The sequence below is a fragment of the Rattus norvegicus genome, chromosome 13 (genome assembly GCF_036323735.1).
Source record: "Rattus norvegicus strain BN/NHsdMcwi chromosome 13, GRCr8, whole genome shotgun sequence".
In the NCBI taxonomy this organism is placed as follows: Eukaryota; Metazoa; Chordata; class Mammalia; order Rodentia; family Muridae; genus Rattus; species Rattus norvegicus.
This window is the reverse complement of record NC_086031.1, coordinates 41475532-41502789: the sequence shown is the minus strand read 5'-3', so window position 1 is coordinate 41502789 and position 27258 is coordinate 41475532. Positions and strand designations below refer to the sequence as shown.

The following is a 27258-nucleotide window of genomic DNA, read 5'->3' as shown; positions in this document are numbered from 1 at the left end:
AGGGTTTCAAAGAAACCCTTTGAAAATGTAGATTTGATCCTGCATTTGAGTGTGCATGTGCGTATTCACGGGTGTATAGATACATGAACATGACGTGCACGTGGAGGCTATTCCCTAGGCTCTGTCCCCATGCTTTTTGAGAGAGTCTCTCACTAGCCTGGAGCTTACCAACAAGGATAGGCTGGCTGGTCCGTGAGGCACAGGGGTACTTGTACATATACCACTTGCACTTGTACACATAAGTATGCATCTACACACATACACATGTGCATGCACACTTACAAACATATGCATGTGCACTTGCACACACACACATGCAAGGCAACTCACTCATTTCTTGTTCCTTGCCTCATCCCCCCAATAGCCCAGTTGACCAGATGTGGTTACCCCAAAGCCTAGGGAGCCCTGACTCCCTGAACCACCAGCTTCCTTCGACACGCTGGCAGTCTAGATATATGTTTCTCCCGTACGGTTTCTATTTTCAGCTCTGCAGCTCTTATCCCCATTGTGCCGAGAGCCCTTGATCGCCCTTAAATATTCTGTTTTTGTCCTATAAAGAGAACCATGTATTTTTGGGCCGGGCGAGAAGTTCAGATTTCCCTACCCACAGGAGTTCTGGCTTTGTCTATTTCTGGGTCTGCATTCCTTTTGAAGCCCAAGGAATTAAAACATCATAAAGGACCACAGTGCTGGGTGCCCTTTCACCTCTGAGAGCATATGCCTGGGTTTCACAGAAGGTTTCATTTGAGAGGGGACCTGGTTTGAAAACCACTCAAGAGTCCTAACATAGAGCTACCACATTTAAACCCTTAAAGAAACCCTTTGAAAATGTAGATTTGATCCTGCATTTGAGTGTGCGTATGCGTATTCACCGGTGTATAGATACATGAACATGACGTACACGTGGAGGCTGTTCCCTAGGCTCTGCCCCCATGCTTTTTGAGAGAGTCTCTCACTAGCCTGGAGCTTACCAACAAGGATAGGCTGGCTGGTCCATGAGACACAGGGGTTTCCCATCCCTGGCATTGACACGGCAAGTGTGTATCTCCATGACTGTCTTTGCAAACGTGCTTTCTAAGGATCAAGCTGAGATCCCCACACTTGCGAGGCAAGCGCTTCACTGACTGGGACTATCTTTCCAGACCCTAATCTTTGTTGTTGTTTTTTTGGGGGGGGGCGGGGTGTGGTGTGAGAAATGAAGGCAGTACTGAGAGCCACTGTTCACCCTTCTTGAATCTTCAAGATGCTCTGGTCTGCTCAGGTTACAAGCCAGTGCTCAGGAAGGACCGCATCTCAGCCACTCAAATGTCTTATTTGAAGTGTCCATATGACCTTTCGTTGCCCCAAAGAGCACAATCCAAGGGAAGACTGGCTCCCTTGGGTGACCCTGGCAATGCGACGTTTAAAAATGACAAGTTATCATGAGGCCACATGAAATTTTCCAAAGCAAGCAACTAACCACAGAAGTGTACACAGTGAGGGCTGGAAAACAGAAAGTGGAACCAGCAGATACCCACGCACGCACCCACGCACGCACCCACGCACGCACGCACGCACCCACTGTGGACAGGCCTTACCTGTTTCTCGATGAAAGCGTTGATTCTCTGCAGCATGCCTTCACATGTGAACTCATATGGCATATACGGCTCAATCTGCAGAAACAACAGGGCACTGTGAAAGGGGACATGGGACACGAGGGAGGCACGTTCTCTACTGACTCACACAGGTACGTTAAAACTATAGACCTGGAACTGGACAGACAGGGCTCAGGCCTCATTGTGCTTCTCTCTAGACCCTGAACAACCTCTCTTCCCCGAGTGTCAGATACCTGATGTGCAAAAGAGTTGCAAGAAGGAAAACTCATCTCTGTTGAGCTATTGAGCTGTGGTGAAGGCACAAGGAAACTGCCTGGATAGTGTAAAGTACATAGTAGACCTTCAAAAAGGTGCTGGCAGGTAGACCGTGTGGGGTAAAGGCTATGACTGCGGATACCCACATCCCAGGGCTGGGCAGAGTGCAGGGATTTCGCAACCGTCATATAATGAAGACATGGTCACTGCTCTGAGGGAAGCATAGAGAAGCGGCTAGTCTGTAGTAGTGGGTGAGGTAAGAATGTATCCAAAGAACTCATGCTACAAGCCAAGGGAGGAGGTGCCAAGACCACCTCAGCTAGAGGCCCTGTACAGCAGAGGGCGACCTTGAACTTCTGATCCTCCTGTCTCTCTCTCCTCCGTGCTAGAATCAGACATGTGTAACTACATCTGGTTTATTTGGTACTGGGGATGGAACCTAGGACGTGTGCGTGCTAGACAAGTATTCTTCCAATCGAGATTCAACCTCAGCTCAGAGAGTGAGCTATGATGTGAAGATTCCAGGGAACTGGAGCTCAGTACTGGGTATAACAGCACTGGGTGAGACAAGGTATAACAGAGCCTTGTGATTTCTACACAGGTGCTTTCACTATCTGGGGATGGGGACAGGAAACCCCAGAAGGTCATGGGGTGGAGGAGGCATTCTGACAGCCACTGAGACATCTGAGGGAAGACTAGGAAAGATGGCACTGGGCTCTGCTCCATGGCTAGCGTTCTGACACCCGTTAACGGGTGGGCATCACATCTCAAAGGAAGTCACCAGCATACTCCAACTACATGGAGCCCTACGTCATTGTCGGTGATGGGACAAAGGACAAACATTAATAGTTCTTTCTTGAGCATGCACTTACAGATCTCACCACACACTCACACCAACCGGAAATATCCAAAGGGGAAGATGCTTGAGAGAAGAAATACAGGGAGAGGAGAAATGCTGTGCCTCAGAGTTTTCACAGAAGTCCTGGGCAAGCTAAACTCCCACAGGATGGCAGACTTCCCACAGAGGCAGGGGTTGGGGGACAGCTCAATCTATGGTGGATGTAGAAATCTCTTCCCAGAATGACTTGGACGGTGCTCTCTCTATAAAAGGTACTTAATCAGTGCTTCTTAAATTGATCAGAAAAGTCTGGAATGGTTACTTTAACAAGACCTCATGTTTAGGTAGAAAAATATACCATACTCTGTAGAAAACTGCAAGGTTGGGGGTGACCAAGTCCAGATCTGCGGCCCCAAGTGTCCCATGGGATGGGACATGTCTGCAATCCTGCTGCTGGAGGTTGGAGACAGGCGGATCCCTAGAGCTTGCCGGCAAACCCACCAGGCCAAATCAATGGGCTTTAGATTTAGTGAAAGACCAAGTCCCAAGAAAAATACAGGGGAGAGCAATAGAGAAGTCACACGCATGTGAATGCATGTAGAACACAACTGTGTTCACAGGAACATGTAATTGCATGTATACGCTGCATGCATGTGCACACACACACACACACACACACACACACACACACACACCAGAAACCCCCTACTTTACAACCTTTACCCTTTTGGGTTAGGTAGGATAAGCTACCAATTTTTGCAGATCTCTCCCAGGACAGGATTAGATCATGTAAGTGTATAGAACTCAAACCCCTCTCTTCATGCCTGGGACCCATGAGTTTAGAAGGTCTGTCAGCAGGGTCTGTAAGACCCAAGCCCACATCTGCCATCAGCTGTTTTTTTAAGTTTCCCAGAGCCTCCTTGAAATCCTCAGGCCACATGATATAGCTAGGCTGGTCTGCTCTGTTTATTGACAGCAAGGACTGTAATGTTCCACATGTGTTCCAGGGCAAATAGAGGCAGGAAATAAAAGCAGCAACCTTCTGGTTTAAGATGGCTTTTACTGCGTCTTCTACTTCCTCTCGGTTATTGAGGTCCACGGTCCAGACGTGTGGCCGGCCGATGAAGACTTCTGCGTACGGGTGCTGGGATGTGAGCTGGAAGACAGAAGACACGTTGTATTTTAGTTTCACATATGCACTGCTGCTCAGATAAAGGTGTGGGCTAGACAAAGCATCCTGTCTTTATGAGTCAAGCTGAACTTAAACAAGAGATGAAGTGTTCTTGTCCTCCCCGGAGCAAATAAAACCTTCTAACAGGCAGATTGAAAAAAAAATGATGTTTTAAACTTTGGAAGCCCATTTGGAAATAAAACAGTGTCATAACAAAGGCTCAGACAGCTGTTCTTGGGTGAACTTAGGGCTTTTCTACAGGAAGTAGGCGCTCTGTCACTGAGTAAGGCCTGCAGCCTTCCCTGGTGGATTGTCAGACTGGCATGGTCTGACCTCTGGACATGGCTGAGGGAGTTTCTAGATTTTGTTAGTTGTGGAGGGAAGCCCCACCCAAATGTGGACAGCACCATCCTATGGGCCACCAGCATCCACCTCTCTCTGCTTCCTGACTGTGGCTGCCACGTGACCAGCTGCCTCACACTCCCGCTGCCGTGCCTTCCCTTCCGGGACAGATCTGTACCCCTGAAGTTTGAGCCCAACGGACTCCTCCCTCTTTGAGCTGCCTTCGGTCGGTTCCTGCATCACAACAGTGAAAAACTAGTCTAACCTTACAGTGCCTTGGGCACTTGGGGACCTATTCTCAGCCAAAAATCACCTCCATAATTTTAGGCATCTGTTCTCCTGGCTGGAACAGACAGGTACATCCAGAAAAATCACAATAAAGATCAAAGCTGTGAGCCAGGCATGGTGCACGTCTGTGACTTCTTTACTTGGCAGGCAGATCTAGGAAGTCACAAATTCCGGGCCAGCCTGGGACTACACAGTTAAACCTAGTTTTCTGAACAAGGCTGGAAAATCGCCCGGGTGTGAGCAATAGAGCTTATGGGAGTGATGGTAAGGGAAGAAGAGATTTTCAAATGGTTTCAGAAATAATCAGAGCAACATCAGAACATGAAATTCATTAATTTTTAAAACGCATGTATATGTATGTACCTATACATGTATGTATAGGTACAGGGGTAGGCAGTTGCCTACAGAAACTAGAAAAGGTTGTAAGATCCCCTGGAACTGTGGTTACAGGCAGTTGGTTATGAACCGCTTGCCATGGCTGCTGGGAACCAAACATTAGTCCTTTATAAAAGTGTTCTTAACCACTGAGCCATCTCTCCAGCCACAGAACATAAACTTTATAAGAACAATATAGACTCAGAAAAGCAAGGAGGGGGTCTCCCTCCTAAAGGTTTTCTTCTGAGATGCGATGGCTCTGTAGGGAAGGGCACTTGTCAGGACTCATGACCTGGGTTTCATCCCCACAGGCTTGGAGAGGAACGACTCTCATGAGCTCTTCTCCGGCCTCCACAGTGTGCTGCATACATGGCACACCCACCCCCCAAAGAGTAAAAAGGTGTGGCCGAGGGGGTCGAGGAGGCCACTCTACCACAGACTGCCTGATCCACAGACACAGAGGCCCAGGGTCCATTCCAGAACTGTATGAAGCCAGGATGGTGGTGCATTCCCGTCATCCCAGCACTTAGGAGGTAACTGCAGGAAGATCAGGCAAGATGTAGGTAAGTCATCCTTCTCTCCGGGGTGTTTGAAGCCAGTCTGGACTACCTAACGCCTTGTGTTAAAAAAAAAAAAAGTTCAGCCAAAGAGAGCAAGCATTACCTCGGCTACTCCGGGCTTATTTGAAGCCCACACTCACGCTTTTCTTCTCACACGGATGCAAGGCAGGAGTGGTGTAAAGGTGGAAACATTTTAGGTGTTGTACACAACCTGCCATTTCCCAAGGCACTTTTATTTATGGATTATTTATTTTGATTTTGAACATAGGGGCCCTGAATAGATCAAGCGTGGTCCTTATCACTTACATCCCGGGCCCAGAGAGCTTTGAAGAGCTTTGCTGGCATTGCCTGTGGACTCATGGATAGAGTTCCTTGAGAGCATTTGATGGTGCACACTGGGCTGTCCAGGAGTGTAGTCAGTGTACACCGTATCTATCAAGAAACTTTTTTTAAAAAATAATATCTAATGTAGTCCAGGCTGCAGCTGCCAACTCATTCCACAGATGAGTGTGACCTCGAACTCCTGATGTTCCTACCTCCACCTCTAGAGTGCCGGGAGGACAGGTTTAGGCAGCACTGGGGAGGGAACCCGGGGCCTCTGGTATGCTAGGCGGGCACTCCCGGGGCCTGGTGCCTTCTACTGCTTTATTTGAGACTTTATCCACGAACAGTCGCCATTTGAGAAGAAATGTCACAGCAACGTCAGTGTCAGTCTGGGTATTATCCTCCGGAAGAACCGCCTCCGTGGGTAGATGCCACATTGGTGACAGCTGTGTACACACGTGTGATCCGTACACAGATTAGACTCAGCTCCCCTTTCAGAATGTCAAGCATAAGAGAACGAGCTGACAGTATCCAGCAGAATATTTTATTCCTTTTAAATAGAAACATTCACTTGTAAGGTAGAACCAGACATCCCATTTTCTACTATAATTCTGGGCACATAATACTGAGTGAAATACCTACTATTTTCCTAGAAATTATTTTTATGTTTTTTATATATTAGAAATTAAAAAAAAATGATCTGCACAGGCAAGTTCTGTTCCTTGGAGATTTCGATTCTGGAGAGAAACCATGTTCTCTTTATTTTTATTCATTAACTTACTAGAACATTTATTCACTCACTTACTGTACATATCTGTAGGTCTGTGTGGGCAATGTGTGCACAGGTACATGCTCCTGTGCATGTGCTGTGGCCAGCAGAAGGTGCTGGGCGGCTGGCTAGGGCACTCTCCACCTTGTTCACATGGGACAGCATTTCTCGCGGAACCTGGGCTCACTGCTTTGAGCTAGACTGTCAGGCCAGCAAGTCCCAGTGACTCTGTTCCCCAGCTCTCACAGGCACTGGAAGCTTCTGTGTTATCGCTCAGGTGACCTCGCTCGTTCAGCAAGTGCTCTCCCCCACTGACCCGTCTGTGTCTGCGCAGCCGGACATGCCTTCTAACACATTCCTCAGAGAAGCTGCTGCCGCTAGTGCTAGGACTTTTGCTAGCCTGGCTCTCCCTTTATGCCTTTCCCCTTCATTTTCCATAAGAAGGGAGACACTTGGAGGACTACAAAGCTAATTAGCACCAGCCATCTCTCCACCTCTGCCCTTGGTACCTTATCACACCAGTGACTGCCAGCCCTGTTCAGGGCCGGAGGCTAGGACCCGCATAAGCTGCTGGGAAAGCCTCCAAGAACTGCAGAGCCTTGCAGTGCCCGGGCTGCAACCTTTCTTGCTACTATGCATGCACGCTCTTTCTCTTGTGCATGCACGCTCCCTCTCCTGTGGTCAGAGCCTTCGCTTTCTCTGGCTCTGTGGTCAGTGCTGGAGACTCTGTGGGCCACTGGGAAAACTCTTTCTTTCTTTCTTTCTTTCTTTCTTTCTTTCTTTCTTTCTTTCTTTCTTTCTTTCTTTCTTCCTTCCTTCCTTCCTTCCTTCCTTCCTTCCTCCTTTCCTTGCCTTTCCTTTCCTTTCCTTTAAAAATCTCTGTATAAAAATATTTTGATTCAATACCAATCCATAAAGTAGGTTGGGCCAAGCATTGGACTAACCCCTCACTAACACATATATTATGTACGTATCAGACTTCATATATATTATGAGGATTCCAAGGAACTTGGGTTCTACATAAGCAGAAAACAGCAAAGCCAAGTTCAAGTGTAGCTCATTCAACAACTGAATAGCTTTATGTGGTTGCGTTTCGTTTTGCTGTTCTGTGTAAGTGTGTGCATTTGTGGAGGCCCAAGGGTTTTTCTTTTTTTTCTTCATTTATGTTTTTAGACAGGGTGTCTCACTGAGTACATGAATCCATACATTAACCTAGGCTGGCGGGCCAGTCTCAGGCACTCATCTCCACCTCTCCAGCCCTGGGATTACACGTGCTCACTGCACACCCGGCTTTTTACCTGGGTTCTCAGGACTTACGTCCCCCAAGCCTTTTATATCATCTGAGCTGTCTTCCAAGTTTCAATTCAGTATTTTTGAGCAAAAGAGAAGGCACCTTAGAGAGCACTACTAAATTCTTAAGAAAATAACCCAACCAAACAAAGCCATAAAAATCACTCTTAAAATTTATACGTGTGTGTGTGTGTGTGTGTGTGTGTGTGTGCGCGTGCGCGCGCCACGGACACATATCCCAGGGCTACACTGGTACCATCAGACCCCTTTTCAGAAGGTGGGTGGACTGTCATGTTGTTTCTGCTGTCTGGCCTAGAGAACAAGCTAATTAGTCCATCTACTGCTGGGATTTCCACTGCCATCACCGTCACCATCACATCATTCACATCGTAGGCCAGGCTCCTTCCCCTCCCCTCTTAAGCCTCCTGCTCCTGGACAAGGCTGCTCTCAGCACTCAGCAAACACCTAATGAATGCTAAGCCATCACTGTTGTACTCGTTTGCATTTGCTGAGGGTTCCTTAACTTTATGAGTGAGGCGGTGTTTGATTCATTAGCCCTCTCAGAACTCTGTGTTCCTCCTGGTTAATTTATTGAGGACCGTCTGATCTCAGCCACTTGGGTATTTATCTGTCAGTAGATTTATAAGGGGAACTCTGGACATGCAGCATCACCGGAAATACAAGAGGTGACCTCCGAACTGCTATAGAACCTACAAGGAGACTCCGAGTTTCCTTTACAGGAATCTACTAATGTGCCCCCACCCCCACCCCCAGTATAAAGATAAAAATCTAATTCATATTGAAGTATAATGAAGCAACTGCATTCCTCAAAGTATTCTGGGTCTTTCTTCCCTGCCCTGAGCAGCCATTGTGCTCTGAACACACGGCCTGCTGTAAAATCACAAAGCTAAACCAGCACTTAGAAATCTTAGCTTCCTCCCTTTCCTTCAAGGTAAGAAATGAAGACGACCGACCTTGATCGATGTTTGTGTCTGAGGGTAGTATAACATCTAATGGAGACAGAGACAGGATAGTACTGTGTGCCCTTGGGTTATAACTTACTCATTTGTTGAGGTAAGAGAGATCATTTCTAAGGGTTTGTCTTTCTGTGTATGCCTGTGTGTGTGTGTGTGTGTGTGTGTGTGTGAGAGAGAGAGAGAGAGAGAGAGAGAGAGAGAGAGAGAGAGCTTTCTTGCTTGCTCTCTCTCTTCCTCCTCCTCCTCCTTTTTCTTTTTTCTTCTTCTGCCTCTTATCCCAGTGGCACATGCCACTGTCTCTGAAGTGTTACTGCTTGTTTAATGTGTTTGTGTGAGTGCCTGTATACATGTATGTTTACTGAGTACATACATGCCTGGTACCCAAAGAGGCAAGGGAGGGCATGGATCTCCTGGGACTGGAGTTGTAGGTGTTTATGAGCCACTGGATGTGGATGCTGGACTCGAACCCCAGTCTTCTGCAAGAACGGTGAGTGCTTTAACCACCGAGCAACTCCCCAGCTCCCTTCAGTTCCGAGAGTCTCACTCTTCCTAATGCTGTGACCCTCTAATGCAGCTCCTCATGTTGTGGTGCCCTCCCAATAACAGCATTTCTTTGCTTCTTCATGTTCATAACTGTGACTTTGCTGCCGTTATGAATTATAATGTAAATATCTGAAATGTGACCCCTGTGGGGTCAAGACCCACAGGTTGAGAAACGATGCTCTGGTGATTTGGGATTTAGAAGTCTGTAGGCTTGTGGGCAGCTCTTTTCCAACTAAAGATTTAATCCCCCTTTGGTTAAGGGGATATAAAGGCCTTTGGGAGCTGTGAGGGATAGGCATGTGGGCCTTTTTGCTGTGAGTTCAAGGTCACCACTCCCCCTCAAAACTGTTAGATTTTACTCTTCAGTATGAGGCAAACTAACCTTGGGTCTCTCTTGCTCAAACCACTAGAACTTCCCTCTTCTCCTTTCTCCTTAAAGCCCATCCCAAGCCCTTTCAGTTAGCCCTGAACACACTTCCTGTGCACAACTCCCCTCTCTCACCCACTCAGCATTCATTCTGGACTCATGCATTTCAGGCTGGCTTTGAACTCTCTGTATATAGCTAGTGATGACTTTGAAGTTCTTACTCTCCTGCCTCCAGCTCTAAAATGCTGCTATCACAGGTACGAGCCACCACACCCATCCTGTGCTGTGCTCCAGACTGAACTCAGGACTTCTGCATGCTAGGCCAGCATTCTACCAATGAGGCTCCATTTCCAGCCCTACTCAGCTCCCAGTTACCTTCACATTGCAGCTGTGCTCCCATGCTTCCAGATCACGCATGGAGCTGCTACAAACACGGGAGACACTCTGCTAAACTCTCGGCTTCTGTCCACTCCCTCCCTCTGGGATCTCAGAGTCCTGTGGCATCACTGGACTGAGGGAGTCACCTGGAGGAGGTCACCGTGGAGCCACTGATGGACCCTTCACTCTCTCTTGCTTGTGGTCTCTTTGAAGGGCTGAGGGAACCATCCTATGTGGGCGCATCCCACGTGGATGCTTCACGGTCCCTTCTGCTCTCCCCACATTCAGCACAGCCACATAGGTAGATGACAGCAAGGGTGGAGGGCAATGTGCACCTCCTCACTACTGGCTGACCTGAGCACCGTCATGTGACACCATTCCCTGGGCCTGAGGTAGAATGTGTTCAGGTGTCCTCTAGTGCGTGTGTGTACGTGTCTTCATATGTGCTGGAGTGCTCGTGTATGTGGATGTAGGTGCATGTATGCATGTGTTCATGTGTATTCATGCATATGGAGGCCAGAAATCAACCTCAGATTACTTCTCAAGGGCCATCCCTCTTGTTCTTTGGAACAGGGTCTCCTCCTAGCCTGAAACAAGCCAGGAGAGCTAGGTTGGCTGGCCAGCAAGCCCCAGGACCCCCCTGGCTCTTTCCCCATAGTCTAGGATTACGAGGGACTGCTACCATGCCTAGATATTTTAGGTGTTAGGGACTGAACTCAGGTCCTCCTGCTTGTGTGGAAGCATGTTACCTACGGAAGCCATCTCTACAGCTCCAACTTTTAAAGTTTCTATGCATCCAGAGAGTTACTAACACATAGAGTAAGAAAATATTTGCAAATTATGTCTGCTAAAAGGCTAATATCCTAAATACCTAAGGAGTTTCTATTACTTCATAGCAAAACACCCTTAACAAACCCCATTTAAAAATAGGCAAAGGATCTAGGTAGATGTTTCCTAAAGACTGGCAGAGATCGAATGTGGAGGGACGGGGGGAAGAGGTGTATTTGATGTACTATTTGGGGTACAAGGACAGAAAAGTAACCCAGAGGGGAAAAAAGCACCAGAGTTGAAAAATGAATGTTCTAAAGACAGGTGCTGCTGGGCACCTAGGCGCTGCTAGGATTTTCCAACACTGTGATTCCCCGGCCAAAGGCCCCGAGGGATCCTGCTTTAATGTCTCCATGCACGAGCAGCCAGGAGAGTCCCTAAGTGCCCAGGAGTAACAAGGGAGCCAATCTCATGGTTTCTTGCACACACCTGTGTCTGCCCAGATACAGAATCCTCCCTGCCTTTGGCACCCTCATCGCCCACACTAGCTGTAAATGACTTCTGTTTATCTATCGCCCCAAATGAAACCCAGCCGTGCTCCACGGTGACTCATGGCCCACTGCAGGTTTCAAGAGCATCTGCAAAAGCAAATGGAACAAGGGACCAGTGAAAGGCTCTGGCCGTGAGGGGACTGCCTGTCAGCATGGAGCGCTGAGGGTGGGCTGAAGACCCAGGCTCAGCCTGATGTTATCTATGATGTCTTGTCTCTAGGGGCTGCTGATGTTCTCTGTCTCTGTGTCTCTGTCTCTGTGTCTCTGTCTCTCTCGTATATATGTGTGCATGCGTGTGTGTGTATGTGTGTGTGTGTGTGTGTGTGTGTACATGTACCTACAGAGACCAGGTCAACCTGGGGTGTTGTTCAGGCACATCTGCCTTGTGTTTCGAGACACAGTCTCTCATCAGCTTGGAACTCGCCAAGAAAACTAGACTGGCAGACCAGTGAATCCCAGGGTCCATCTGTCTCGGCCTCCTTGGTTCCAGGATTTTGAGAGTATGTTACCATGCCTAGCTTTTTCACAGAGTTTAGAGATTTAATGTTTATGGCAAGTGCTTTATTATTGGCTTCGTCTCCAACTCTGAGGCTGATGTTCTCTGAATACTCGCTGGCCACAGTTTCCTCTTCAGCACGTGCAGTGGCGAGGCAAGCAAGTGTTCCCAGTGGCCTCCTCATTCCAGCTGTCAGCTGTGCTTACACTAGGACACCCAGGGTCATTAGAAACAGAGCTAGGGTGGCGGCTGGAGGCTTGGCTCAGAGGACAGGAACTTGCATGAGAGCCTGCGTGGGACTCCTCAGCACACACTGAAGATGCAGGGTGGGAATGGCACCCCAGGGCAAGCAGGCAAGCCAGATCAGTGAGCTCTGAATTCAGGGAAAGACCCTGGCTTAGTGAATAAAGTGGAGAGGGAGGGAGGGAGGAAGACACCGAATTTCAACCTTTGCCCTCCACATGCAAGTCTACACATGTGTGCATTCCTTCATGCATGCCCACATGCAAACCACACAATGCTGCCCATACAAACACAAACACAAAAGCATGAAAGAGATACCCACCTCTCTCAGTGTTGGCTTGCCAATGAAGAAGTCTGTGTTTTTGCTGCTTTTAGGAGGGTTGAACTTGGGGTTCAGGAAAGCACATCCATTCGCGATGGCTTCCAGGGGAGCTGGACCTTCATAAGGGAATCCAAGCCCAACAAAAAGCTGTAAGACAGGAAAAGACATCACATGAAGATACCAGTCACGACTGTCCCTCAGCTTCTGCGGTCTGTCTGTGTGTCTGCCTCTGAAGTTCTGCAGGGTTCTTAGACCTCCAGGTTGGTGACTTGCAACAAAGTGAAGGGGCATATACTGGATATGCAGAATAACATGTGCAAGGGCCTGCAAAGGAACTTGCCTTGTTCCCATCTCCTTTTCTGATATGAAAGAAAATGTTGGGGGCTGAGGGGCAGGGAGGGTGAGAGTGTAAAACGAAATCAACAATAAAACCCAGGACCCAACAGTTGTCTTTCTGTCACTCAGCAGGCGACATAACTGGAACAACACTTGCTTAACTAAACAGAAGGTTTCTTCACTCAAGCAGGGAACAACGGGCTCTTTCAGGGACTCTGGGGGCCAGGGACAGAAAGGTCACTTGGCGGTTTGATTACAGTTGAAATGAAACTGCTTTCGAACTTGGGAGGTCAGTAAACACAGGTTTGATGACAGCATTCTCACTGGGGACACCATTCGCTGGCTGGTTTTGTTTTTTTCCTCTGTGGGAGCAGAGGTTTCAAGTCTGTAATTTCTCAGCTTCCCTCCCCAGCTAGCAAAACCTCAAGTTTCCCTAGATGGACGGTAGATGGCAGCAGAAACAAGCTAAAAGTCCTTAGAAAGCCCACAGCGGCCTGAAGCTGCGGGACAAAGGGATGCTCCAGTAAGGATCTGTAGGATGAAAAAAAACCCGCAAGTGTCTGGGTATACCAGGTGTGGGCGACACTGCCATGAGTGGTGGTCACCAGGCGGGGTCTAATCCTGGTTCTCTCTGCCCACATGCAGAAGCCAAGTCTGAAACACATTAAGTGACCAGGAGACATGGGTGTTGCATGCCTGGGTGGAGTGGGGTAGGGTGGAGGATGCTGGGATTCCATGTGTCCTCATGTTCAGAATTACCCAGGCCACTTTCACTAAGGAATGTCACCATTCTGGCTGGAGTGGAGATATTTTAGAGCTAAAGAGACATTAGTGCTCCTCCCTTTGGTGACCTAACATAGAAACCAGGAGTCCCATAGAACTGGGATTTCTCCTGAGTCTCACTCTGGGAGAAGGGATGCCTGGTGCTGACCTGGCAGGGGTGTGGGTGGTGGGGAACATGAACATGGAATGACTTGTCTCTCTCAGGAAGAGATTTCACAGAGTTCTGAGAACTTGTCAGGAGAGACTGGAGCTGAGGCCCTGATGTATCAGTGATGACTTTGCCCATCCTTTGACATAGTTATGAATACCTCTTGTCCCCTGCTTAAACCCAAGTGCTGTGTCAAACTCAGATGGACCTGGGAGTCACCAGACCTCTTTCTTTGTTTCTCCCCAATGTGGCCACAATAGTAACTCCCCCTGCTCTTCACTCTCACTGACCTCTTTAACTGACCAGTTGAAGGGCTGAACCTACGTAGCGTGTTAGGGCTGCCAGGGCCCAGGTCTGACCCTAACAGCCCTCTAACAGCTGGGAACATGGACTGTACCAGGCACTTCAGCACTTTTCAACTCTAAGAACATGCTAGTCGATACAGACTGGGTCTTGGCAGGTTTAAGGAGAGCTGCTGGAGCCCCGAGTATTTCTTGACTTCTGAACATCAGGTCTACCAAGGAATGCTGATAGCCTCAACTCTACACTGTCATAAACCACCCTGGGAGAGACGGAAACAGCACATGCTTATCCATTTAAACAGAGAGTCCTGGTGTGTGTGTGTGTGTGTGTGTGTGTGTGTGTGTGTGTGTGTGTGTGCGCGTGTGCATGTGTGTGCGTGTGTGTGTGTGATTCTCTCCTTTAGCTCAACCAATCTGAATCTACTAATTAAAGGGTGAGAAGCTATTGCTTGATGAACTGAAATGTGACCTAAGCTTAATTATATCTGGATAATAATTTGCACCAACTCCTAGGCCCTTCTAGCACAGAGTATCTCAGTACACACAAACACTTTAGGGGTCTAGGGAGACAGCACAGTGGACAAATAAGTGCTTGCTCTGCAAGCATCAGAAACCTGGACTCAGATCCCCAGAGCCCCCACAGAGCTGGTTGCAGTAGCACATATCTGCAATCCCAGGCTCCTACAGTGTGATGGGGGAATCCTTAGGCCCCGAAGATCAGCTAGTTGGGCGTATGCAATGGTGAACAGTTTCAAAGAAGGTTGGAGGGGAGAACGAATACCTGAAGTTTTTGTCTGATGGTCACATGCATAGTGTGGCATTTATGCAGCTGTGCTCATATATATGAACACACACACACACACACACACTGTATGCATATACATATACAGTAATAAACACTTTGCACCAACTCCACAAGCCTCAGTCACCATCTTGCAGGCAAAAGCCACACCATTTCCTAGCAATGAGTTTTCTTGTCACACCAGTTAAGGTGTCATGCACTGGCGCATGCCCTTGAAACACTGAAATAAGCAGTTTTCTGTCAGCTGACAATAAGCAATTTTCCCTTAGTTCCTGTGTACTCAGGACCTGTGACATCACAATGGAGCACATGTGTGAAGAGTTGGATGAGTGTAGTCTAGGTAGAGAGAACTCAGCCTTTCCAGTCTAACGGTTCTGCCTGCTTACAGTCTTGCCACTCACCTCAACACGCCACCTTGCCCTTTCTCTTGATCCAACACTGTGTCTGTTCACAGCCCTCTCTCCCTCCCTTCCTTCCCCAACCTCTATCTCTCATCTCTTTTTTTCCTGAGGATCCCATATTTATTTATACTCCATCCTATAAATTTCTTTACCACAGAAGGGAGAGACACAAGACGAGAAGGCATCCAGGACTGGGGAGAGCCTGGTAACAGGACTTGGACTCAAGTTTGAATCCTCTGCACTCAGGTAAAAATCTGGCTGTGGTCACATGCTCCTGTAACCCCAGTATTATGTGGGGTGGAAACAGGAAGATGTTGGGGCTCGCTGGTCTCCAGTCTAGCTCCAGGTTCAATTAGAGACCCTGCCTCAGGGGAATAAGGCAGAGCATTATAGAGCAGGACACCTGCTGTTCCTCCAGCCTCGGCTCAAATTCACACGGGTGTACACACCTGCATACATGTGTGTGCACGTACATACACATACAAAAACTGGGGGAAAGAAACCATTCAGGTGCTAAGGTTCAATAATTCCAGGGGAAAATGGCCATATCGCATGGAATTAAGTCTGTTCTTCAGAAGGCCAGAATATAACAGGGATCTTCTAGATGACAGCCATCTCCATGGCCACAACTCCAATTCCACTAGTGAGTGTTTCTAAGTAGAAGGATCACACGCTCCAAAATTAAAAATCATGACAAGGAAGATCAGACAAAGGAGCACATGTTTTATTCATAGCAAGGATTGGGGCACCCTGACACAGTCACTGAGATATTTTTCTCTGTTTTGAAAGGAAAAAAAAATTGTTTTAACCCTTAAGTGAGCCAATGAAGATTCTTTTAACCACTCCTGGGCTAGTTCAGTTTCATTCACATCTATTATGTATGCATGTGGTCCTGTGCAGGTGTGTACATGTGTGTGTGGAGGTCAGAGGTCAACCTTGGATGTTTTTCTCAGTTGTTCTCCACTGTTTTCTGTGACAAGGTCTCTCTACTTGGGCTAGGCTAGTTGGCCAGTGAGCCCCAGTGATCCACTGGCCTCCCTCTCCCCGAGTGCTGGGATTAGAAGTGATAACCACTACATCCAGTGTTTTAGATGTGGATTTTGGGGATAAAACACACGTCTTCATGCTTGGGGGACAAACACTTTACCAACAGTTATCTCAGCCTCAGGCATTTGAATTAATTATTATGTAGTGGTAATTAAACCCAGGGGCTCATATACAGGGGAAATACTATATTACACACCTTTATACCTATGTGTATATACATACACACCTACATATACAAGAAGTGGGCAGAAAAAAAAACATTCAAATACTAATGTCTAACTCTTCCAGGGAAAACTGGCCATACAGTATGGGCATAAATCTGGTCTTTAGAAGGCCAAAGTCTAGCAAGAATATTACATTCCACCCCAGTACTGGCCAATTTTAATGGGGAAACACCAAGAATAATGAAATATTGGACACACATAAACTTAGCGTGTACTTTTCTGATCATTATTAATTAGCCAGTGTGGGAAGATCAGGAGGGAATTTGAGCAATGAATTAACCTGTTTGTGCCCCCAAATTGATTACTGGTCAAAGGCTCTGGCAATGAGATGATTATGTAGCCATGAAGACTAGAATTCAAGTTCTGGCGCTACCATTTCCTCATTTGGTAACCATGGCAATTGCCCCGGTATACGGATTCTTGAGGCTCATCTGTAGTCTAAAACCTTAGCTAAAGAAACACAAGCACTGTCTTCTTAGGAGCAAAAAGCAGATGCGTTTTGTTCTGGAACTGTTGTGAGGATTGAAGGAGATATTTTGTAGAAATACTCAATTTTCTCAGGCTTGGTGCTAGTAACCATTTGAGAAATAGTTCCTCAAGTTCAGATCCAGTTGCAGTTTCATACAGCTGAACACTACCTATGCTCTTCTGTCACACAGGTGGAGGTGAGGTGTATGTGGACTGCTTGCTAAAAGTAACAACTTTACCCCTTTGATGTGGTTTATGAGTTCTCACCCTCCCTCCTTCTCCCCTTTTCCCTCCCTCCCCCTTCTCTCTCCCTCCCTCCATCTCTCCCTCCCTCCCTCACTTTCCCTCCCTCCCTCCCTCCCTCCTTCTCTCCTTCTCAAAGAGATCTGCCTGTTGCTGCCTCCTGAGTGCTGGGATTAAGGGGGTGTGCTACTATGCCTGCCAGCCAGTTCTCACACTTCATATACTACAAAACTACCAGAAGAGAGATAGAGAGAGAAGGCAGCGTGCCGTGACTTCCAGATGGAAAGGCCAGTCCTAGAACTGTAAGCTATTGTTAAGCCTTCCCTTTTGTTCTCGATACAGTAGCAGGGTAACAATCTACTTCTAGGAAAAGGTATTCCCTTCATATCTCTAAAAAAGAATCTCTGCAACAGTTGCATGTGATGGTCAGTTTTAATTGCCACCTTGATACAACCTAGAATTACCTGGGAAGGGAGGGGTCTCAATGAGCAATTGTCTAATGGACTCTGGGCATGTCTGAGGGGACTGTCTTGATTGCCTTAATTGATGTGGGAAGATCTAGCCTAAAAGTGGGCAGCACCATTTCCTGGGTTTGGACCTGGGAAGAATGGAAAAAGCACGAGAAGTGTGTGCATTTATTTTGCCTCTGCTCTTTGGTGGTGTATTCCTTACTTTTCTGTTGCTGTGACAAAATAGTCTTGAGAAAAAGCAAGTTAGAGCAAGAAAGGCTTATTTGGCTTATAGTTCCAGAAAAGGATACAGTCTATCATGACAGGGAAAACATGTTGGCAGGAGTGTGAGGATGGCCCGGCATACAAAAGACAGACACACAGAAAGATGTACATACAGACACAGACAGACATACAGACAGACATACAGACAGACACACAGAAAGATGTACATACAGACACAGACAGACAGACATACATACAGACACACAGAAAGATGTACATACAGACACAGACAGACAGACAGACAGACATACATACAGACAGACACACAGAAAGATGTGCATACACAGACAGACAGACAGACATACAGACACACACACACACACACACACACACGCACACACGCGCACACACACACACACACACACACACACACACACACACACCAGCAAGTGGGGCCAGTGATATACTTCCTTCAGTGAGGCTCCTTTTAAAGGAGGTTCCATCATCTTCCTAAACATCACCAAGTACTAAACACAGAAGCTCTGGGGATAGTTTGCATTTAAAGCCCAACAGATACAATGTGACCAGCCGCCTTGACTTCTCTGCAGTGATCGACTGTAGCCTGAAACTGTAAGCCAGAGAGGCCCTTATCCCCCTAAGCTCTCCCAGGTAGCCTTCTGTAAGGGTGTTTTATTACAGAAGTGGAAGGAAACAAGAACATCTGGAAGTGAAGGAAGCAATTTCTTTATCCTGAAAGATGACACTTTTCATTTAGCTTGAAGGGTCCCTCTTCTCATGCACCTGATACTGAAGGAAGTAAACAGTGGCTGAGTTCCTCATCCTCTTGGCTCTGTACTCAACCTACAAAGCCTCTATTTGAAACTGTTTTGGGCTGTCCAGGAAGAAGCTACAATGGCCAAGTGACAACAGGACTTACAGCAGCACCTGGTTCAGCATTAGCAACCGGCCAAACTGGCCACTAACCAGCACTTCCTAGAGACTGGGTTCCTGGGGCGGATGCCTGATTTTTTCCAGCAACCTTAGTGTCTGATCAGAGATGAAACGAACCAGACCACAAACACCGGCATCAAATTCAAAAGCTACACATTTTTGCCATTTGAAAGCCCTAATACTAAATCAAATAAATGCATTACACTCTGTATGTCAATTGGTCTAGAGATGGGAAGCAACCAGTTTTTACAACATCCCTGCTAACTGACCTATGCTGTAGCTCAGGAATAATCTGGATTTCTGATTTTTCAGATTTGGTATGATCATCTTGTATGCAAAAGCCAGGCATGGAAAAGGACACCTGTGAGAACCTGAAAGTTCCTCTGAGCCCTCAAGAGTTCCTTGGCACCTGGTTCTAGAGCTGATGAACCTTATCCCTTTGTGAAGGTTAGCTTTATCACAACCTAGAATCACCTGGGAAGAAAGTCTCACTGAGGGATTGTGTAGATCAGGTAGGCCTGAGGGGATTATATTCGTCATGTTAACTCATGTGAAAGACCCATCCACCATGGGTGGCATCATTCCCTGGGCAGGGCATGGAGAACTGTGTAAATGTGAGGAAAGACGACTGAATACAAGCAAGCATTTACTACTTGTTGTTCTCTGTTAACTATGGATGTAGCTGCTGCCTTGACTTCCTCACAGTGTGGACCATAACCTAATACTGCGATCCAAATAAACATTCTTCTCCCTTAAATTTCTTCTGTTGGGTATTTCATTACGACAAAAGTAATAAAATTAAGATACTACATTAGGTAGAAAGCCTGAGGCCTGCCTGGCCCACACAAGAAGTTGCTTACAAAAAAGGTTTTTTTTTTTTTTTTTGTTGTTGTTGTCAATATGTTTAGTAATGGGTTTAGTATGGGTTGATGTCAAAATTGTGTTAGTCTGTGAGCATGCCTGTGAGTAAGTTAATTGGTATGGAAAAACCAGCCCACTATGGGCAGTACCATTCCTTAGGCAGAAGACCTGAAGTATATGACACTGGAAAAATTGAGTTGAGAACAAATAAGCAAGCAATTGAGCATGATATATTTATTTGTCTGTTCTTGAGTTATAGATGTGTTATTACCAGTTATTACTAGCCGCCTCAATGGATTATGACCTGGAATTGTAAGCTGAAATAAACCCCTTTGTCAGAATATGTTGTCATAGCAACAGAAATGAAACCCAGTCAAAATTCGGGGAGGGGGAGGCCAAGAGTTAGCTGGGGTTTGGGGCTGCAGTTAGGCACAGAGGAAAGACTGTGGAGTAAAGCACACGCTCTACATTGGTCACAGCTGTTTGTGTCTTGCTGCGATGACGTGGGGAAGAACTAGGATCCTCCTGGGTCACCTAAGTCATGGAGGGAAGAATGGAAGAATAGTGGGGCATGCTGGGAAATGAGGGTATGAACAGCAGCTTCCCTGCTAGGCTACAGTTAGAATCTGTCCTTGACTACAGAAACGACAATACTCAGTTTGTCTAGAGATACCCTTCCACTGGCGAGTGGGATGTGGAAACTCGATATTCATTATGGTCCATTAATAAGAACAACCCAAGGGGGAAGGTGGGAAAAGGTAATGAAGTTAAACTAGGAAGGGAGGCTGGTGATGTTGAGTGCTTGCCTAATGTGTGTGAGGCCCTGGGCTTGATCCCCATCACCACGTAAACAGGCGGGGAAAGTGCATTCCAGTAATCCCTGTATTCAGAAGGTGGAGGTACGAGGATCAGAAGTTCAAACTCATCCCTGCCTACTTGGTAAGTTTGAGACCAGCCTGGGCTATATGAGACCCTGCCTCAACAGACAGACAGACAAGCAAACTAGGAAGGTGAAGAAAAGCCATATTAGAGATGGAGATGGAGAATGAAATCAAAATGTAAAATATGCAAAAGTGTAAAAAGTGAGGCAAGATACACAGGCCCCAACTCCTCTTCCAGAGTTTGACAGACGAAATGATCTGACTGCATTTTTTAGATAATAAGTTCATCAAAATGTAAGCTCTGTTAGGGAAAGCTTCTAGATTATTACAGCCCACTTCTCAATGCTTTAAGCCCCAATTTTCATTTATTCCAACATCCCTGTCTTCTGAGGCCAGGGCTCCGAATGGCATGCTAAGACAGAGTTCTAGCCCAGGGTGCTCTGGGCTAGAAGCAGAGTTTCAAAGATGGCTTATCGGCTTCGGAGGCAGCTTAGTGGGCGCATGCTTGCCCTAGCACGCACTAGGCATTGAGTTCAACCCCCGACACTGAAGGAGCCAAAACAAAGCAATACCCAAACTCAGAGATGGCTCATTAACAAAAATAATGAGCCCCAAAGTGACTGAACACCAGCCATTTTTTATCTCTGAAGGCCTTGGAGAGAGAAGACTAGGCTTGCTCCCCTCTTTACAGCCATTTCTCCTTGGCAGCTCCCGTTCTTAACTTCCAACATGGATGCCGAAGAAATTGCTTTAAATTGCTCAGTGGCACTGAAGAAGGAATTAGAAGCCGGAAATGATGTGAACACAAGGCCAGCTCTTGTGTCACATTTCCAAACTCTGCATTCCTTCATCTCAGTCGCCTACGGCTGGGCTCTCAATGAAGGGGAGTCTTGGCCATAGACCACCTTGGGTTCCTCTTATCTACTAACAATTTGAGTTACAACTCCACATGGAGTGGTTTAACATATTCGTTAAGATTTATTTGTATCTTAAATTATGCGCTGTGCTCTCTCTTTCTGTGTGTGTGTGTGTGTGTGTGTGTGTGTGTGTGTGTGTTTACACATGAGTGTAGGAGCCCATGGAGGCCAGAGGCATCAGATCCCTTGGAGCTGGAGTTAAAAGTAGCCCAACCTGGGTGCTGGGAACAGAACTTGGGGCCTCTGGAAAGGCAGCAAGTGCGCCTCACTGAGAGCCATCTCTCCAGCACTAATAAATTCACATTAGAGAAACGGGTGTTAAATAATTCTAACTGGAGCAACGTGTGAGGCACTAGTTTTAAATTAATTACTTAAAAAGTTGCTTGTGTGTGTGTGTGTGTGTGTGTGTGTGTGTGTACCTGTTTATCTCTGTACCATGTATTTCTAGCATCTACAGAGTCTATAAGGGCATTAGATCTTTTAGAACTGGAGTTAGACACAGTTGGGCCTGCTACAGGTACTCAAAACTGAGACCTGGTCCTTTGTAAGAGCAGTATGTGCTCTTAACCATTGAGCCATTTCTCCAGTTCCAACACCTGCTTTTTTTTGTTTTTAGGACTATATATGTGGGGTTGGGGATTTATCTCAGTGGTAGAGCGCTTGCCTAGCAAGCCCAAGGCCCTGGGTTTGGTCCTCAGCTCTGAAGAAAAAAAAAAAGAAAAAAAAAGAAAAAAAGAATATATGTATATGTGTGTATATATCTATCTCTATCCATCCATCCATCCATCCATCCATCTATCTATCTATCTATCTATCTATCTATCTATCTATCTATCTATCTGAGCATGAGCTTCTCATGATCAAGAACTAAGCCACACTCTTGGCTTTGTGGTCTATTCCAACATCATAGCTGGGTCCTAGAGGCTTTTTTTCTTGCATTCCTCCAGACAGGATGGGCTTCAGTTTTGGCCCATTTCTCATTCTCTGACAAGGTAAATGGATGGTAGGCAAATGAGGGTTCTTTGGAAATTTGCAAGGCTGAGAGAGACATTCACAGGGTCGGGCTAATAGAAGCATGCAAGACGGTAATGACACGCTGTGCAGCAGCTCTGCCCTGGTGTTATTTTAAAGGAACTTGAACTTTCCGGAGGATTGCACCAAAGAAAAGTGAAACGAGGCAAATGGCAGAAAATAGAATTGCTGCTGAGAAGGGGCTGGGACATCCTGAGGACTCGAAAATGTCAAACTACGAAAAAACCCGTGGCGACGACTGGAAGAGAGCGGTGAAACTGGGGCACTCCTTGCTCATATACCTAAGCAGTCATCAGGCGACCTTTTAAGGAATTAGAAGTCCTCAGGAAATAAAACCCAGTGTTTGGACAAAGAGTTAAAATAAGTGATCAAAATATTTTATCCCTGGAATCACACAAATGACCTGGGGGCAAAAAGACTCAATTGTGTTTACAGACTGAGAAACTGAGACAAAAACCAGAGAGTTATCCTTTTACCTGGTGAACAGGCACCGACTCTGTAAGAGGCTTGCACTGTGGTGTGTGTGGTGTGAGTATGAGTGTGGGTGCGCTCATGCCACCGCATGGAAGTGGGGGGGGGGTCACAGGACAGTTTTGGGGAGGTGAGAATCAAACTCAGATCCTCAGGCATCACGCAGCCTGTTGAGCCCATGCCAGCTCCCACTCAGTCCATCTTTCAAAAGTCTGTGTGTGGCCCAGCATGGTGACATATGCTTTTAATCTCAGCACTCAGGAGGGAGAGGCAAGAGGCAGAGGCAAGTGGATCTCTGTGAGTTCAAGGCCAACCTAGTTTACATAGTAAGTTCCAGGACAGCCAGGGCTGTTACACAGAGAAACTCTGTCTCAGGAACAAAACCACACAAGTACATAAACAAAATAAAAAACCTTTGTGTGTGTGTGTGTGTGTGTGTGTGTGTGTGTGTGTGTGTGTGTGTGCGTGCACACTCGTGAGTGCGCACAGGTATACAAGTCTAGAGGTCAGAGGACAGCCTTAGGTGTCAGTCCTCCCTTTTTGTTTGAGAAAGAACCACATGCTCACTACAGCATACACTAGCTGGTCTCGTCTGTTTAGCTTTTGGAGATTCTCCTGTTTCTGCCTCCCATCTTCCTGGGATTATAGATGTGTGCTGTCACATCTGGCTTCAGGTGGGTCTTCAGGACCCAAACTCTTCACGGTTCCGGGTTGAACGCTTGACTCTGAGTCATCTCTTTAGCCTCACCACTAAGTGTTAAGTGCAGGTGTTTATGGAGATGGTAGGCCAAAGGCCCAGCCGAGCTTGCATTGCCAATCAGTAAGCACCAGGAGTTGGAGCCTTCTCCATGACTGGATCTCAGTTTACTGTGGGAAGCCCAACTGTGTAGAGTCCACAGTGGTGTTTGCTCCGATCTCCCCAAAGCTATTGCCAAATGCACCTTCTAAAAATAAAGTCTTGGGCTGGAGAAACACTTTAGTCAGTGAAGTGCTCAGGATTAAACCTGCATTCACCCCCCAGAACCCACATAAAGTAAGTGGCATAGTAACGCATGCTCAGAACCCTAACGCTGGGAGGCAGAGTCAGGCAGAGCTGCTGTGCTCACCGTCCAGCTAGCCTAGCGTATTGGGTGAGCTCAAGGCCAGTAAGGAATCCTGTCCAAAACAAAACAAAACGCCAAAAATAATCAAAATCCAAGATGTAGGTTTGAAAAAGAGCTCAGCAGTTGAGAGTTCTTACTGCTTTTGTAGAAGGCCTGGGCTAATTCCTAGCACCCACACTGTGGTTCTCCTGACTCCTCTGACCCCAAAGTTTCTGCACATGGTACACATACACTACTCAGGCACATGTACACACATGTAAAATAAAATATAAACCTCATAAGGTCGACAGTACCTGGGAAATGATACCCAAGGTTGACCTGTGGCCTCAATAAGGATGCACACACATGTGCACATACACATACACTCGTGTACAAACACACACACACACACACACACACACACACACACGTATGCAAATAATCCTCCGGGCTCGTCCAACCACCCATGTCATAGATGTTTGACCCTACCCACACCTGTGACAGTCAGACCCCATCTCCTTATCGAACGTCATATTCTAATACCAAATTTAGGTAAATTGGATTTCTTTCTTTCCTGAATATGCCACTGGCCCCTTGGCTCCCTGAATCTGGATCCTTGCGGCTCACAGGGAAGGTGGTTTCACACCGTGGCCACCTCGCAGGTCATCCACAACCATCTGCAGTGCTCTTGGGTTAACAGCACTTTGTCCGCATCTGAGGAAGGGTGTGAGGACGGCACGTCAGGGCCCTGGTTCCTTGAGCCACAGTGGCACCTGTGATGTCTGCTACCCTATCAGAGGCCATCCCTGGAGCAAGGTCATCCCTGACCTTCCCTTCCCACTCACAGCTCCTCACTTGTCACTCAGCACAAGACAAGTCTTCCATAAACAGGGTTGTTAAATTTGATTTCTTGGGGTCCAGGGGATAGAACCCAAAGCCTTGCACATGTCAGGCAAATGCTACCATTAATTTATGTATGTATGTATGTGTGCATGTATATATGTATATAAACTATAAACTATATCTTTTAATTGCAAAAACATTTTGAATAAAATCAATGAACTCACAGCAGCCACAATTTATAATTTATTAACTTTTTTTTTTTCAGTAACTGCTCGAGAACAGCACTGCCTGGTTATTGCTTAAAGCTTAGACAGGGTCTCATATTCCTAGGTGTGTAAAAGACTCCTTACATATCTGAGGGAACTCCTGATCCTTGCCTGTCAGTCCCAGGTACGGAGATTACAGACACGTTCTATCATGTCCAGCCTGGACCATTCTCCTTTAGAACCAATAAACATACATTTGAAACACAAAACCACACGTAAAGGTCTTTAATTGTAAAGTGTTCACAAATGCCCAGGAAACCTTATAGCTAGGCCAACCCAAGTTAATGTTTCTATGGAGTCATTACCTGAATTATTTTAACAAATAATAATAGTAAAGCTTGAGACACTAAAGCATAACTCACATCTGGTTGTGTATGTGTGTATGTGTGTGTTTGTGTTTCTGGGCAAGCACTGAGTTATAGCCCTAACCTATTGCCTAAAAGTTCTATTGTACCATGAAACAAAAGCTCGAAAGACTCTGATCCCATTTTCAATGCTAGGGGAAAACAACCCCATAAATCCTGCGACTTGTTATGAGTCTGCTGGGAGGTTACCTTGGTTTCCCGGAGAAGAAACTGTAGGTCACGGCCGCTGAGAATGCCATGGTTTTTCACGTAACTGGGGATGTTCTTGGTACTGGAGCCGTAAACAGTGGCGTGCACTTCCATGTACGTGTGAATGATGTCCAAGTAGATCTTCTTATTCTAGAGAGGGGAGAGTAGCAGAGAGTGCATTAGTAAAACGACCGGCTCGGTAGGCCAGACCTCGTGTAAGAGCTGCAGGGCACAGAGGTGAGAATGGTTAGTGCTGAGATCTTGGCTGTGTGACACAACATTGAGGTTTATCTTAAGAGCAGTCTGGCCTAGGGATGGAGACATGGCTCAGTAGGTGAGCACGGTGGCCTGCCTGCAATCCTGGTGCTGGGGAGTCAGAGACTACGGATCCCCTCAGCAAGCAGATGAGCCAAAACCATGATCTCCGGGTTCAAGTGAGAGACTCTGTGAACAAGGATCAAGAAAGACACTGATGCCAGCCTTTGGCCTTCACAGGTGCCCACATACACATGCATATATGTGAGGGTACTGACGTGTGCTCCCACACATGCAAACCCACACACACGCATGCATACTGCAGAGACACAAACACATATGAAAATAGTAATCTGTCTGGATCCTGAGAGCAGAAATAGTCATATTTCCACTGCAACCAGAACCATGTGTGCTGTGTGCGTGCGTGCGTGTGTGCGTGTGTGTGTGTGAGTACACTACCATGTTTATGTATTTATATTACTATTATTATTTGACAATATATATGTATTCACACATATGGTAAAATGTTACAGAGTAACTGCAGTCATGGCCAAGTGTCTGGACGCATCATCCTGATTTTGGGAATTACTAGACCCAGTGCACTGTGGTTTTGGCTCACTCTGTTTTTTGGGAAGGAAGTGTGTGTGGTGGGGCAGGGATGAAGGCTTGGAGAAGGCGGTCAGCTGGCCTGGAATGTTTATCTCCAGGGAATAGGAACGTCCCGTTTGCCAGTAGTTCAAGTGATGATGAACCCATGCTGTCAGAGCCGCTGCCCGGTTCCCTCTGACACTGGGGAAGAGGAGGGTTTCTCTCAGGATGGACTGATGGAGACAGAGGGGTTCAGTGGGAACTCTGAGGTGCTCTGAACCAGTGGAGGGCACTCAGCCTTTTTTTTTAATCAGGGGCAGAACCACAGGTCCAGCATCTGCAGGCACAGGTTTTCAGGGTCCAAAATTGAAACCACCTGTGGCAAGGAAACAAGGTCCCTCTCACTTCCCTTTGGCGTTTGTGTGACTAAGCAGCACAAGTGGATTGTGTGTGGCCTGTCCCTCCCCACTGCTTCCTTTTGAATTTGAAGGATTCAAGCTCTGTTAGGGCACACAATTTCCCATTCTGAGTGTCTTTGTCTTTTTTTTTTTTTTTTTTTGCCCCCACACTGGGTAAATCTAATAATAGCCAGTTTGTGACCAAAGACTGCTAAGGAGCTTGAGGGGAGGGAAGGGGGGAGGGAGAGGAAGGGGGATGGGGATGGGGATTATGGGGAA

The 27258-nt window shown here is 46.8% G+C and overlaps 1 protein-coding gene and 1 long non-coding RNA gene across 8 annotated transcripts in view; one reads left to right on the top strand and one right to left on the bottom strand.

Moving 5' to 3' along the window:
* Positions 1-27258, bottom strand: part of Mgat5 (alpha-1,6-mannosylglycoprotein 6-beta-N-acetylglucosaminyltransferase) — a 288136-nt gene that overhangs the window by 13673 nt on the left and 247205 nt on the right. For 5 of the 6 annotated variants that reach the window (XM_017598934.3, NM_023095.1, XM_063272594.1 and 2 more), the window contains 4 exon segments: positions 25739-25888; positions 12453-12599; positions 3728-3844; positions 1578-1652 (listed from right to left, as the gene is read on the bottom strand). In XM_017598934.3, the coding sequence (XP_017454423.1) occupies positions 1578-1652; positions 3728-3844; positions 12453-12599; positions 25739-25888 (489 nt within the window). 6 annotated transcript variants of the gene reach the window in all.
* LOC120096239 (uncharacterized) lies at positions 15174-19588 on the top strand. Of its 2 annotated transcripts, XR_005492425.2 has the most exons (3): positions 15174-15470; positions 17346-17508; positions 19144-19588. It is a non-coding gene; the product is annotated as an uncharacterized LOC120096239 (long non-coding RNA). The 2 variants fall into 2 exon arrangements; XR_010056990.1 differs by having other exon boundaries at positions 17346-19588.